At 39.7% G+C, this 16144-nt stretch overlaps 2 protein-coding genes across 2 annotated transcripts in view; one reads left to right on the top strand and one right to left on the bottom strand.

Annotated features, from left to right (window-relative positions):
• Positions 1-16144, top strand: part of LOC118266881 (caspase-8) — a 404424-nt gene that overhangs the window by 342591 nt on the left and 45689 nt on the right. The gene's annotated exons all lie outside the window — the stretch shown is intronic.
• The window catches only part of LOC118266823 (uncharacterized), a 13589-nt gene continuing 2810 nt past the window's right edge, over positions 5366-16144 (bottom strand). Inside the window, exon 2 of the mRNA XM_050703230.1 lies at positions 5366-7214. Within this exon, the coding sequence (XP_050559187.1) occupies positions 7060-7214 (155 nt within the window). The 3' untranslated portion in view covers positions 5366-7059. The remainder of the gene's footprint in view (positions 7215-16144) is intronic.

Genomic DNA, 16144 nt, shown 5'->3' with positions numbered 1-16144 from the left:
CGTAATGTGCACCTCTGCCTAACCCTTCGGGGATAAAAGGCGTAATGTTGCATATAGTTTACTAATTTTCTTCATCATTTGAGCCGAATGAAGGAATAAGTAAGTTTAGCATTTAGCTATTGTTTTGGTTTTGTAGGTTGTAACAAGTTGCGAAAAAAACCTATCTGTGTTTTATATAATATATACATTATATCAACAACTAACCTTTACATACTCGATAGCCTTTTTCGACATGCGTAAATATCTAGATAAGAATTTAGAACAAGTCTAATAAACACATAATTACACACTTTTTACACAAAGTAAACCAACCGAAATGAAGATAAATATAAAATGACGAGCCTCCAAGGTACATACATACATATTTATTCACGTTCAATAAAACTGTGTTACCTTTTTATTGGGAAAGTCATTCGTTGGGAAAACGATTGGTAAATAAAGAACTCGGGGTAAATTACCCATAAAGGTCCCAAAATTCCCAAATAGGACAGCATTCGTCTCCGATGTGGGTGTGATTGATGATGCAATACATTGTTAGTGAAAGCACGATAAAATGTTTGACAGTACATCATTCCTCACGCCTGTCTGGGAGAGCTGGGTGTCAGCCAAGATCTAGCATTGCGGAACGGAAATTGTGCTTATTAGCAAAACTGTGAAAGAAACTTACGTTTTGTTTTGTGATCGCTATAGGTTAGTAGGTAATGGTTATTGATTTGTCTATTTACTTGACTTATGTTTTATAATTCAACGTTTTCTGATACGAATAGTATAATTATACTACATGTACCAGTATTATACTACTCATATCCAGTGTAGTATAGTATCTAGTATGTATATATACAATGTGATAGGGCTGAGACTTCTAACCCGTTAAGGCTGAGTACTACATCTAATTTTATCGACAAAAGTCCCGGGTCGAAAGGGTCGAATCCCCTCCCCCTAAAAATTATGGCTATTTTAATATTTTTTTTACTTTTTTTGATATCAAAGGTTGTATGCGTCATAGAAACAAAAAAAAACGACAAACGGTAGCTAATAACCTTGGCTAACTAATTCATTACTTTTTTCATATGTTTGATAATGTTTTGGTAAGAAAAAAAAACATTTTTGAATTATTTTTACCGAATAAATTGCTATTTTTCAAGATTTTCAATTGGGGGTTCAACCCCCCATATTATTTTTTTTTGTCGATAAAATTAGATGTAGTACTCAGCCTTAACGGGTTAGAAGTCCCGCCCCTATCACATTGTATATTACACATATACATAATTATATAGTCGAACTTACAACGATGTTGTTGAAAAAAACAACTATGAAACATAACGATGAGACGAAATTTAACAGTATGTGCTAGATACTTATTTATGATCAAGAGAATAAAAAATAAGTCGTTGAACTTCGAATAAAATACAAGAAATTATTAATTAAAAGAAACTGACACGTGTCAAGTTGAATTTCCAAGAAGCCATTTCACAGTTTCAGGCACATTTTCCCGTAACCATCCTGGAAAAAAAAAACTTGATTAGACTTAGACTTATAAAAATATCTTAGCCCTACAGAGTTACTTAAATCGCGGGCAAAGCTAACCATGTATCGTGAACCGGGCATAGAGCTGAAGTTGAAAGGGCGCGAGAGAAAGAAAGAGAGAGAGTGAGATTACCATCTTTCAAAAAAGAGTAGATATATAAAAAGATATCAATTAGTTTAGAACAGCATTATATGTATTATTTGACATTAGCAAATTCTCAGTGAAAAGATCAGGGCTGAAAATTGTGTTTGACGTATGGTAAAAACTAAATTCCTATAACTTTGTTAGTCTTCTGGAAAATTATATTGTTTTCTTTAGCTAGTGCTAGTGGATAAAGACTTTATTCGTGTTTGTTTTCTAAAACTCAATTCAAAGCATATAGACGGTGCAATATTCCCGCCGGCCATAAGCCGATTGCAAAGAGCTTAAAGCTCAGTTTACACTGAACGTAAGCATTACGGTATTAGACGGAATTTTACCCGCCTAGTAAGTCTTCTATTTTATGAGAGTCGTGAAAGATCATGTTACATGTATTGTGGACAAGTGAGAATTACCTATTTGTGATTTTTATTCACCAGACGGCGTGTGTCGAGTTATGTCTTGTTTCTGATGCAAAAACAAACTATTGGTATTCTCTTTATTCGGATATGACAATATCTATTTAAAGCTATCATTGTGTTTTTTCTCCACTTCTACGTGTCCGTTAGTCAGGCGGCAAAGGCCTCCTCCAATCTTCTCCATTATGGCTTTTCTATGGCCGTATCTTTAAATATTTTTAATAATTCTGTGATTTTAATATATTCATAGAACTATTGAATAAACACGCTTTCCAAAATCTTACGTAATCTGAAGTGACTTTGTTATGCGAAGTACAAACTTGTATACAATTTAGTCGAGTTGCCACTTCAAATAGTGAGTTTGTGATCTTCACAGTACAATAAAGTTTCTCAGCAGAATTTATGAAGTTTTACCCAGTAAATGCAAGGATTAACGAACTCTATAACAGTCGAATAACTATCTAAACCTAGGTTAACGACCTCTTTTACATGGAGTGAGGAATAAACATTGATCACCCTACCTCACCCATAACCGATTGAAGCGAATTGGTAGTTATAGACCTGTGTTTTATTTTTTAAAGAACTTAAGTCATCAGTAAAATTAAAGATAAAACTAAAAAGTACACCTATAACGAATAACGAAAAAAAAGAACATTAATTACGTGCATGTAAAATATCTTCCAATCTTCCGATATTTAGAAAACATGTATGAGGAAATTCAGTACAAAAATATTATTGCTACATCAAATAAATATGTCCTACGATATGCTACACGCACTTTCTGAAAGATCCAGTCACAAACTGCCATAACCCTTTCAACGCAAATATCGGTTTTAGCACTCACAGCTTTCACATATATTGGGACTACGGGCCCCGGCCTCTAACAATAAAGGGTTTAGGGCCAAATACGATGATAAAAAAGAAAATAACCTTAAAGCCCACCGATAACGTTTTACAACCTGTTAAAGAAACTGCAATTTACAAATTATTATATATCTTTGTTACTTCTTTTATCACCCATAAGTGGATATAGGTATAGCTACCACACATTTTAAAACCCGAGGAGTGATTGAAATGTGGCTACTGTCCACCTTAGGCAGACCTTCCTCTTGTTTAAAATGGAACTTGTAAACACCATGGAACATATTCAAAGTCAAATCATTTATTCCAATTAAACCATATAAGTACTTTGGTACTTTTGAAACGTCAACAAACCAAGAAATAAATAATAGTCTGTCAGTCTGTCCGTCAGTGAAGCTAGATGCTCGTTCCAATGGAGAAGAACGAGCAAGAAACTCCATCCTATCACCTCCTCCATTCCATCACCTAGATCAAAAGGCACGTAGAATAAAATTCCATAATCAGACTATAGATAATTTTGTTAACAATACGAATAAACCGGTTTTATCCGCATTACGGTCGCGCTTCCCCGTAATATCTCAAAGCCATCGTACCCGAGCGTGTTTGCGGATTAAATTACATTCTCTACTTACGTTCCGGCGAACAGTTGTTGCGGCACTCGATCATAAACGTTCACAAGCAGAAAAGCACATTTTAACGACATAAAAGGTAACTTTTATTACCTGTTAAGAGGCAACCATGAGATTTTCTTTAATACGAGATTTTTGGCAAGTATGTACTGACTTTAAAGGCAAGTATTACTTGCAGGTGATTACTCATATGTATTGCGGTAACGTGGTTCTGCTTCTCAAAAATGGGAATAGGAAGAACCTCCCTACCTTTAGGTATTTGTAGCTTTAGCAACAAATCATACTCAGACATCCAATAATAAGTAACCACTTGCGGTAATATCGAGAATATTTTTATTTTATTTTTTGATCTCATATTATATTGTACTGGAGAAGTATTATGCAAACTCTACATTTGGGTAAAATTAATGGACCCGGAAAATAAGAAAAACAATCAAATTATGAAACTGTCAAATATACTCCCAATATGGACATCACGGCAGAAATATTTTAATTAACCAGTGTTTTTTTTTTCAACCGGTGAGGCGGCACAACACGCATTTAATAATTTAAAAAAATATTGGTTAGAAAAATATATTTCCAGGTTGAAGAGCCATATTTTGGCACGAATGAGTCGAATCTACTGCAAAACCATGGCCTCACAGAAAACCAGTGTGGTATTAAATTTTGTCACCGGAGGCCAATCTTTCCTCTCATTCTCAAATCCCCTAAAGGTCGGCAATGCCCTGGTAACTCGCTGGGCGGTGCCGATTCGGTAAGTATACTTACTTTCCATCAAGTGACGCGAATGCTATTATGACTAGTTAGTCGTTTTAATTTCTCAATACATGTAATGATAACAAAATTATTATCTATCTTGGTTCAATGTTACGACTGTTTACACTTAGCAAATTAAAGATTTAACATACGTAGTGCAGCATACAACCCAAACTAATTGAGCCAGACCAATAAATGTCTGATTGGCTAAATGTGTCAACACGCGGTATGCAACAAAACAAATATGTTCTCAAGGTCAGTAAGGAGCATCGCACTTGGTGCCAATTAAAAACACGTCCATCGCAACGCGTCCATCGCAAGTTCGCAACATGGATATGAAATTATAGTGCAATACTTGATTATTAACCGGAGCCGTATTTAATACACCCCTACTCTTTCCACGGATGTCTCCCACCACTTTGGAACCATATACTCACAGACACCGGCCAGCAACGTTTTCTGTTAAACCTATCCCATAAAAACATTTCATGTTAAATGTTGCCAAGACGAGATCATATAGCTCGCGCTGTTCAAAAGTAATCAGATCTAGTGTGGAGCCAAGTTTGTAGGCGTGCAAACCGTGGACGTAACTAGCGAGTCAGCCGCACGGAAAGAGTTTAAAAGATTGAATAGACTTTTAAGCTCAATCCCATATGACGAATAGCAAAAAGTCCGTGTGGCCGACTCGACTTTTTTGTGGGATTTCATTTCTTTTTGTAGGTTTTTATTAAGTTTCCCTATTTCAGATTCTACTTTTTTAGCCCCCTCAACTCAACATGATCCCGTAATAAACAGAATTCTTCAACGTGCTGTTATTTGTGAGATACAGGAGTGAGGGAGGGAAAGTTGGTAGAGGAGGGTGTTTTCGTTTTTTTTTTTTTTTCGTATACACTGCAGCACTTTTTATACGACGCTATCAAAAGATTTACCGCTTCGAGAAAAGGTACGTAGTGCCCTTGCGCTTCGCTTGGCTCGTCTTGGCGGGGGCACTCCCGTACCCCCAGATATTTAGATTATGAAATGAAACGAATAAGTAATCATTTTGTTTTATTTTGTAAAATAGAATATTTATCTTTCAGTCAATATTTAAACGCATTAACCACTTTATTGCTGATATCCTTATCCTTACTAATATTATAAATGTGAAAGTAACTCTGTCTGTCTGTCTGTTACGCTTTCACACCTAAACCAGACAACAGATTTTGATGATATTTGGTACAGACATAGAATAGACCCTGAGGAACAACATAGGCTACTTTTTATTGCAAAAACATAGGAGAGAATGGGTAAAAAGGGGGGATGAACGTTCTTATGGAAATTCGTCATTTTGAAAGCTGTAACAGTGAAACTTTGTATTTAGACACTTTATGATAAACGAAAGAATATAGGCTACATTTTATTGCAAAAAATAAGGGGAGAATGGGTAAAAAGGGGGGATAAATTTTAAAATGGAAATTCAACATTTTTAAAGCTGTAACAGTGAAACTTTGTATTTAGACACTTTATGATAAACGAAAGAACAGGCTAATTTTTGTTGCAAAAAATAGGGGAGAATGGGTAAAAACGGGGGATGAATGTTGATATAGAAAATCATCATTTTTAAAGCTGTAACAGTGAAACTTTGTATTTAGACACTGTATGATAAACGAAAGAACATATGCTACTTTTTATTGCAAAAAATAGGGGGGAATGGTAAAAATAGGGGCTGAATGTTCATATAGAAATTCGTCATGTTTAAACCTGTAGCTGTATTATAAAATGATGAATCGGCGGTAGTGGTCTCTATGTGGAGTGGAATACATATCTTTAAAAATGCTAAAAGTAACATATTCTCAAGTAATTCAGATTTTACATGACATACGGCAGCATTTAGAACACCAACCACAAACACAAACACGCGGACGAAGTCGCGGGCAAAAGCTAGTTATTAAATAAGACAAAAAATTAAAAAAACACATTGTGTCTCGCGTATATCTGCAATCTTACAATAGGTTAAACAGGGGTTATCCAAGTTATCTTTATGTGTTTCTGCAATAATGCACTATCTTATATTTTTTGTTTATAAAATGATAGCGTTATAATTTAACCTTACTCGTCAATTGGCCGCTCAAATTAATGTAGCCATTCTGCCAATTAGACTAGGTACCAACTCTTAGTCATTCTAGATTTTATTATTTTTAATTAATAATACAAAGCACTTCCTCGTTACATGCATTTCTATATATACAACATTTTGTATTTACCAAATAGGCATATAAATAATACCTTGCATACATACGTAATGTAAGTACTTATTATTTTATATGTTCGTTATTTATATGAACACTTCTCCCTAACAATGATTATCCTGTTTTAAATAATTATTATTTATCCTGTGTATGGATAAAATAGTGTTCCTACCTAGAATAAGTATTTAATATATTTATCCATTAGGTACTAGTAACATAAGTAAGAAATAGACACCTAGATACTTAATTAAAAAAATAAAAATGTCTCTTTTAGTGTAGATATGTATGGAAACGATTTTAATTTGGCACACTAAATTATTACCTACAGATAATTATTTGGTAAAATATGTATAAAAATATACAACACCTATAGTTGGAACTACTGGTATACACTACAAAATACAGTACACAACATGTCATTAACATGATTATACCATAACAATGAATTTATACAGCAATAAACGGTTACACCCACCAGAGAGGATTTTCTAACCACGTTGTTAGCAATTCTCTAGGGGTAATATCCCGGTGTCTGGCTTAGGTTTCGGCTTGCCGTATTTCATCAAAATTTTACAATCGACAACGGTACTTAAGGAAGCTTCTTTGGTTAGAATCTGTACGGCACACTCCATATTACTAGGGTCCACTGGTGCACCTTTTGCAGTCAAAGGATCTACAAAGGTTGAATTAATAGTACACACTGTCACATTCACCATGGTCGCGGTAGTTATCACTGTCTTGGTGATATATGACACAGAACCGTTCACTGAAAAAGTCTCTGTAGTAACATTAATTACAGGTACATTATTCGGTGGCTCAGTGGCGGATATTAACTCCGTGGCTGAGAAGGTGAGGTCTGGAACAGGTGACCGACGAGTGCTCATCGATGGCATTATCATATTACCGTCTGGCCCTATCGTCATGTCCGATAACGAATCTATATTAAATGGTGAGGCCGTCGTCGTGGTCGTAGTAGACGTAATATTTGTCGTACACTCAGTTTTGTTCACTTGAATTGGCTGCGTCGGAACCTCTTTCTTACTATCTTGAGTAAAAGTTGAAACAATTTCACATGGAATTTTCAGAGCTTCCTCTCGTCCGTTTTCTTTTACTTTCAGCACGCAATTGGCTTCGTCTTGATGACTCGACGTGGGTCTGTAATGCGACCTAGAGCCAGACAGTGCTGGGAATGATCCAGAAAATGCTGAGGGATATTTACTGCCGTATCCAGATAATCCTGATGACGACGAAGGGTATGAATGATGGCCAGATCCAGAAAGTCCTGATGATGATGGGTAACTGTGATGTGAAGACGATGAGGAGCTTTCCCAACTGTGACTACGTCGTGTCGACGATCCAAACAACTTGCCAGAATAAAAACCACCTCTGCGACTACCACCGCCGTGTCTACCACCACCCCTTCCTCTGCCTCCCCTACATTCTATATTAGTCACAGTCAGACACAAAACTAACAGGCACAACAGAAATATTTTGCTCGCCATTTTACGTGTCGTAAATGAGCGAGCGCTCGGACGCGTTTGATCGTCCTGCCGTTGATTGGTTTTATTTAAAACAAGTTCGTGTAACTGTGTGTGTGCGCATAACGTAAACCAGTATTCAGAGAATTTCATTCGCTTGCTCAGACTATAGATAAGTAAAGGCTAGAAGATGAAGTAAACGTCAAAATACTTTGACCTGATATGTCTGAGTTGACGACTAGACAACTACGGTACGCTATTTGTCGTTGGTTCGATTTACACGACAACCATATTATTATACTTAGTAAGAATCATATCTCATAATTTAAAGGGTACACAGGGTAAAGTGATTTCCTTCCATCTTTATTCAGTTAATAATTCTTGACCACAAATGCTCCTCCTCCTCGCGTCGTTATCCTCATTACTGAGGGTCGTGATTCCCTATTTGAGGGATGATCTTGCTCCGAACAGTTGTACGCCACTTTTTCCTCTCCTTGGCCGAATGGAGGGCTACGTCCTCTCGGTCTCCTGCCGTCAACCTTTCCGGTGACCATAAGTTGCTCGAGGTTGTTTCCTTCTTTTCTGGCGATGTGACCGAAGAACTCAAGTACTCTTCGAAGGCAAATAGATGAGAGTCGGGTCTTTACTTTGAGTTCTTGTAGGATAGACGCATTTGTGCGGAAGGCCGTCCATGGGATCTGTCACATTCGCCTCCAACACCACATTTCAAAGGCATCGATGCGGTTGCGGTCAGCTTTCTTCAGTGTCCATGTTTCTGCCCCATAACTGAATATGGAGAATATCAAGGTCTTCACAAGTCGCATTTTCGTTTTGCGGCAAATGTTGCGATCTCTCAATATTCCCTGCAGCCGGGACATCACGGTCTTAGCCATAGCAGACCACAAACTATGTAGTTAGTATTTTGGGCGTCTCGGGTGGCTAGTATTGTCATAGTATTGTCATTAATTCCCACTGTCATTGCAATACATTTAATGGAAGCTCAAACCTAAATAAATTCTAATCAAAGTAACAATTTTATGGCTCTACGTCACATAGAAACAAATTACCTAACCTAAAGTCAAAGTGCAACAATAAAAATATTTAGACATGTTTATCCGACGTTGTTACCCAAGCAATTTATACATGATTAACAGACTAATAACAAATTAAGATAAGCCTCCTTTTGGCACTAACAGTACAGTAAGATTTTTAGTTTTAATTCCGCTTATAGTAACTTCTACTAAAATCTTACTGTATTGTTAGTGTAGCATGGATTTCCGCAAAGTAAATCCTGATTTTATTCTATATGACGGAGTCGGGGTGTCGTCGCGGTAATAATCGGTAGTAATGAGAACTACAATGTTTGTCCTTGTTTATTACAATATTGTATTCGCAATGATAACAGTCAATAACGTAATGTGAGCTTTTACAAAAGTTGTTAATACTACACTAGTTTTCAATTAGGATTAAATTCAGTCTTAAGAGATGAGCGTGATCGCGCAACCGTGTCCCATGAAGGAATGTGTGTCTGACCCTTCCTCGTATCGGCTGGGTCCTATAGCGTCCCTAAAAAAACCACACTCTTTGCAGGGTCGCAGCCCTTAACTGTTTTTTTTGTCTTACGTACTTAACATGTGTCGATCACACTATCTTTACAATTTGGTGAGAACTTAAAACTAAACCAATTGATTTTGAAGTGATTCATGGAAAAGGGGCTGGCAGCGGTCGTCTTAAGTGTGTTCACGAACTGTTCTCCGACACGGCCATCCTGACGTTATCACGCGTCCTCGCGTGGTGTTCAATCTGCAAGTGGAAACATTCACCACAGTAGACTTTTGTCTCGGTCATACCTGACTGAAACAGCAAGATTTTGAATTCAAACTTGACATTATTATTTTGTTAAGCAGAAACTGCTCTAATTTGGATTTTATTTTATTCTCAACAATTTTACTGTAAGAAATAACAAAAGATAATGAGACCTGGTTTGAGAACCTCAATTGTGTCGCACCACATGACCAGTGGGTCGACCGTATGTTGATATCACTTAACCAGCTGTAACTACATTGTCAAATGCGCATCGCGCACTCTTCGGCTAAACCGGAGCTACGACTACATACTGACACATGCATTACAGCCAGTCACAACTTGACCATCGAGTAACTACATTGTTGGATGCGCATCGCGCACTCTTCGGCTACACCGGAGCTACGACTACAAACCAACACATGCATCACCGATTTTTCACTTGACCATCGAGTAACTACATTGTTGGATGCGCATCGCGCACTCTTCGGCTACACCGGAGCTACGACTACAAACCAACACATGCATCACCGATTTTTCACTTAACCATCGAGTAACTACATTGTTGGATGCGCATCGCGCACTCTTCGGCTACACCGGAGCTACGACTACAAACCAACACATGCATCACCGATTTTTCACTTGACCATCGAGTAACTACATTGTTGGATGCGCATCGCGCACTCTTCGGCTACACCGGAGCTACGACTACAAACCAACACATGCATCACCGATTTTTCACTTAACCATCGAGTAACTACATTGTTGGATGCGCATCGCGCACTCTTCGGCTACACCGGAGCTACGACTACAAACCAACACATGCATCACCGATTTTTCACTTAACCATCGAGTAACTACATTGTTGGATGCGCATCGCGCACTCTTCGGCTACACCGGAGCTACGACTACAAACCAACACATGCATCACCGATTTTTCACTTAACCATCGAGTAACTACATTGTTGGATGCGCATCGCGCACTCTTCGGCTACACCGGAGCTACGACTACAAACCAACACATGCATCACCGATTTTTCACTCAACCATCCAGTACCTGCATTGTTAGATGCGCATCGCACACTCTTCGGCTAAACCGGAGCTACGACTACACACTAACACATGCATTTTGAAGTTATAAAACCAGTCTCGATAAAAAAATTAAATAAACTAGATTGATCTAGTAACTAAATCGTTATAATATCTTAATCGTCCGTTCCTTACACATTTCAGTAATTGCATTTGTTTTCAACATCTTGCTATTCATGTACACATTTTATTTAACCACAATCTTGTAGAAAACTTGTTATTCAATTTCATGTTCATCAGACGAATCGTCTAAATGTTCGTACGTAGGCATTTTTCTTAAGCGATCTGTTAGACTGAGCGACTCGGCAGTTATAACAAAAAAACACACTTCAGTTAATTTTTATTAACTATACAAACTACACTTTAACTTTTAAGATTTTACAACAAGTACCTCAACTGGACTACACTCACAACTTCGCGGTTACCCTAGTGAACCCTAGTGACTCGGTTAGGCGCAAGGATTTTAGCTGAAAACCAACAAGTTGGGACGGATCCGAAGATCACAATTATATCAGCACCCTGAGCCTAAACTCTGACAAACTGCACTTGATTTAAGAAAAGTATGAGAGCATTTATAGTCAATTAATTAATTGCTGATATAGACTTAGGTGATTGAGGTAAATTAATGCAGTTTTCATCTACAAAGCAATCTCGTATTGCAACTTAGCGATATAGTAAATAAGAGATGTAACAGATCGTTCGCGTATTTGTACGACCGGTTGATATTTCCTGCTTCGGCCTGTTCGTTAAAATCTATTGCAACAAGGGTAGAGACGATGCAACGTTTACTGACAATGATTTGTTAAAAGACAGCTTGTCAAACGAAATTAAGATGTTGATACCCTGAGCATGAGATATAATGTCGTAACCCATCAGAATACCACGTCGTAAGTATTTGTTAGGAAGAACATGAAATAGAATTTCAAGAGCAATATCGTCAATTTCAACCAAAGCTGATATTTGTACAGTAGGTACTATAAACACTTTTGTCACCAATGCCTTGCATTTTGACTGTATTATTTACTCTTGGGGCATGAATCTTTGACGATATTGACTCCTTCATAAGGGAAAACTCGGCTCCAGAGTCGTAACAAAATGAAAAGAACGCACCAAAGTGTTGTAGAACTCCAGCGAGAACTGCGGCGATACCGACGTCCACACGATGTCGCTCACCACCTTTGCCAGCAGGCGTCCACCGGGGCCGCAGCAGCTCGCACACAGGCGGGACCGCAGCAGCTCACACACAGCCGGGGCCGCAGCAGCTCACACACAGGCGGGACCGCAGCAGCTCACACACAGCCGGGGCCGCAGCAGCTCGCACGCAGCCGGGGCCGCAGCAGCTCGCACACAGCCGGGGCCGCAGCAGCTCGCACACAGCCGGGGCCGCAGCAGCTCGCACACAGCCGGGGCCGCTCAGCTCGCACATTGCCGGGGCCGCAGCAGCTCGCACACAGCCGGGGCCGCAGCAGCTCGCACACAGCCGGGGCCGCAGCAGCTCGCACACAGCCGGGGCCGCAGCAGCTCGCACACAGCCGGGGCCGCAGCAGCTCGCACACAGCCGGGGCCGCTCAGCTCACACACAGCCGGGGCCGCAGCAGCTCGCACACAGCCGGGGCCGCAGCAGCTCGCACACAGCCGGGGCCGCAGCAGCTCGCACACAGCCGGGGCCGCAGCAGCTCACACACAGCCGGGGCCGCAGCAGCTCGCACGCAGCCGGGGCCGCAGCAGCTCGCACACAGCCGGGGCCGCAGCAGCTCGCACACAGCCGGGGCCGCAGCAGCTCGCACACAGCCGGGGCCGCAGCAGCTCGCACACAGCCGGGGCCGCAGCAGCTCGCACACAGCCGGGGCCGCAGCAGCTCGCACACAGCCGGGGCCGCAGCAGCTCGCACACAGCCGGGGCCGCAGCAGCTCGCACACAGCCGGGGCCGCAGCAGCTCGCACACAGCCGGGGTACCACTCGCTCGGGCTCCTCCGCTCAAGCGCCGTGCGCATCTAGTTGTAGAGTCCGGCGCCAGACGAGCTCGTGAAAGAATTACAAAAGCCATGTCACTAATTTAACTCTAGTATTTACGCTTTTGCAATGAACTCTTGAGGATAAAGTCGGCTCCAGAGCTATAACAGAATGAAAGGAACTGACCAATATGCTGTAGAACTCCGGCAAGGACTGTGGCGGCACCGACGTCCACAAGTCGTTCACCAACAAGTCAGGCTTGTTGACATCCGAGACCCGCATCGGCTCTTACAGCGTCCCACGCCGCGCACACCCGCAACACGGGCTCCACAGCTCGCAGGACCCGCCGTCACCGACGCTGCTAACGCTCAGCATGATGCGCGCGAAGCACCGGCGTCACAATCGGCAGCGTCCCTTCGTGGTCCACACCAAATATCTTCGTACCGCTCAACAATTTCTTGGTTACACGAAAGCTCACCAAAGTCTATTGAAAGCGCGTACTAGCGTGGGGGAATTTTGCACCTCCAACAACATTCGCACTTTCTCGCGTCCATGATCACAGCGTCCACTCGAACGAGGTAATCCCACTTCTGATGACGGAGTAGGGGTGTCGTCGCGGTAGTAATCGGGAGTAATGAGAACTACAGTGTTTGTCCATGTTTATTACAATATTGTATTCGCAATGATAACAGTCAATAACGTAATGTAAGCTTTTACAAAGGTTGTTAATACTACACTAGTTTACAATTAGGATTAAATTCAGTCTTAAGAGATGAGCGTGATCGCGCAACCGTGTCCCATGAAGGAATGTGTGTCTGACCCTTCCTCGTATCGGCTGGGTCCTATAGCGTCCCTAAAAAAACCACACTCTTTGCAGGGTCGCAGCCCTTAACTGTTTTTTTTGTCTTACGTACTTAACATGTGTCGATCACACTATCTTTACAATTTGGTGAGAACTTAAAACTAAACCAATTGATTTTGAAGTGATTCATGGAAAAGGGGCTGGCAGCGGTCGTCTTAAGTGTGTTCACGAACTGTTCTCCGACATATATATTCCTTTTGGCAGTCGGGTAAAAAATACAAAGTCCAGTTTCCTTAACATTGATGGAGATGAATCGGGACATCTTAAAGTCCTTTACAGGGTCACAACACTTGTAGAATAGCATCCATTTCACTTAAACAAAAAGGAATAAAACAATCTCAACGCTTTCAACCCTAATAGGTAAAGTTATGAGAGAATTTTATAAAAACAAAACGTGTTAAATGTTCCGAGGAATTTGGCACGCCCCGTACCAAACTGTGTCAATTTTATTTGATTGAAGGTGTTTTCAATTTATTATGTTTATTTATAAGTATTACAATTTGTTTTCTCTTTTTATTTTTTATTTATTGTATACGGAATATTTGATTTTAAAATGTAATGAGATGAGAATGATGTAATGAGAGTAGACTCAACTGCAAGACCACGGCTTCCCAGTAAACCAACGCGATACACAGCTTGTGTTTTGTTTAACCTTCCTATACTCGCGTGATTTTTTGTTACAGCTATACTCGCGCGCGGTCTCACAGACCGATAGTTTGAACTGCTGTCATTTATTTTTTTTCTATAAAAACCTATAAAGATTATATTTTGTTTTCAAAATAGAGGATATAATGAAACAATCATATCATGTTATAACTTGTTAAATATATATTTAACTTGACTATCAGTCTCATACAAAACAGCCTTCAAAATTGACATATTTTTCTTATTTACTAAGTAAACAGAACTAAAACATATTTCTTCAAAAAAAAAAACTCAAATAAACTTTATTATTTTAAAAAACAATAGCTATAAGATATGTAAATCACAGATTCACTTGGTTATCAGCTTCACAGTAACAATCTTATACTACTTTTATACTGACGATAAAAGTTACGCCTATACTCGCGTCGGTCTGACGGACCGATTGGCGCCAAACACACCAACATGTGCGTTTCGCACAAACGCACTGCGTGCATTAAAATGAAGTTGGCAACGAATCCGGCAGCTACTAAAAAAATGGAGTCGCTGGGGTTACCAAAAACAAAAAAAAATTGAAAAAATGTTTCGTCGGTCTCACAGACCAATGCGCGAGTATAGGAAGGTTAAACGTGTGAGTGAGGTCACCGGAGGCCAATCTTCTCTCTCATTCCCAAATCCCCAAAGGCCGGCAATGCACTGGTAACTCGTTGGGCGGTGTCGATTAGGTATACCTACTTATTTACTATCAAGTGATGCTTCTACTCGTTAAAAGACCTAACCCATAAAAATCATGACCAAAAATTAAGCTGTGATAAAAACGACTAGCAGTAATGACAACAAAATTATTATTATCTATCTTGGTTCAATGTTACGACTGTTTACACTTAGCAAATTAAAGATTTAACATACTAGTGCAGCATACAACCCAAACTGATTGCGCCAGACTAATAAAATGTCTGATTGGCTAAATGTGTCAACACGCGGTATGCAACAAAACAAATATGTTCTCAAGGTCAGTAAGGAGCATCGCACTTGGTGCCAATTAAAAACGCGTCTATCGCAACGCATTCATCGCAAGTTCGCAACATGGTTCTGAAATCATACACACAATAAAAAACCGGCCAAGTGCGATTCGGACTCGCCCATGAAGGGTTCCGTAACAGCAAGTAGATGGCATAATATAAAAGTTATAATATAACTTGGTTTTACATAGTGTTTGTATGAACGACAAAGTTATATTTGCGGTTTTTGAAAATATTTTATTTCTTAAAAACTAATAACGATATCTGGTTCAAACCAATTTTCGTTGTTAGTTTCTATTGAAATCTACAGCATATATTTTTTTTAGTTTTCTCACTCTCTTATTTTAAAAGTTAGAGGGGGGGGACACTCATTTTTCCACTTTGGAAGCGTCTAACTTTCAAACGGTTAATTTTGACGAAAAGTGGTTTTAGGAACCTTAATGTCTTTTTTAAAGACCTGTCCATAGACACCCATGACGGATATGTTAGCTGAAAAAAAATTTTTTTTTAATCAAAATTCGAATAGCGGTTACTGAAATACATCAACCTACAAAATTTCAACTATGTAGGCCCAACAGTTTCGGAAATAAATGGCTGTGACATACGGACGGACGGACGGACAGACATGACGAATCTATAAGGGTTCCGTTTTTTGCCATTTGGCTACGGAATCCTAAAAAGCAACGTCACGTTTTATCCCCGAATGGGTGTCTACCCATTCGGGGATAAAAGGCGT

Source organism: Spodoptera frugiperda, chromosome 23 (assembly GCF_023101765.2).
Source record: "Spodoptera frugiperda isolate SF20-4 chromosome 23, AGI-APGP_CSIRO_Sfru_2.0, whole genome shotgun sequence".
In the NCBI taxonomy this organism is placed as follows: domain Eukaryota; kingdom Metazoa; phylum Arthropoda; class Insecta; order Lepidoptera; family Noctuidae; genus Spodoptera; species Spodoptera frugiperda.
This window is presented reverse-complemented; position numbering and strand designations above follow the sequence as displayed.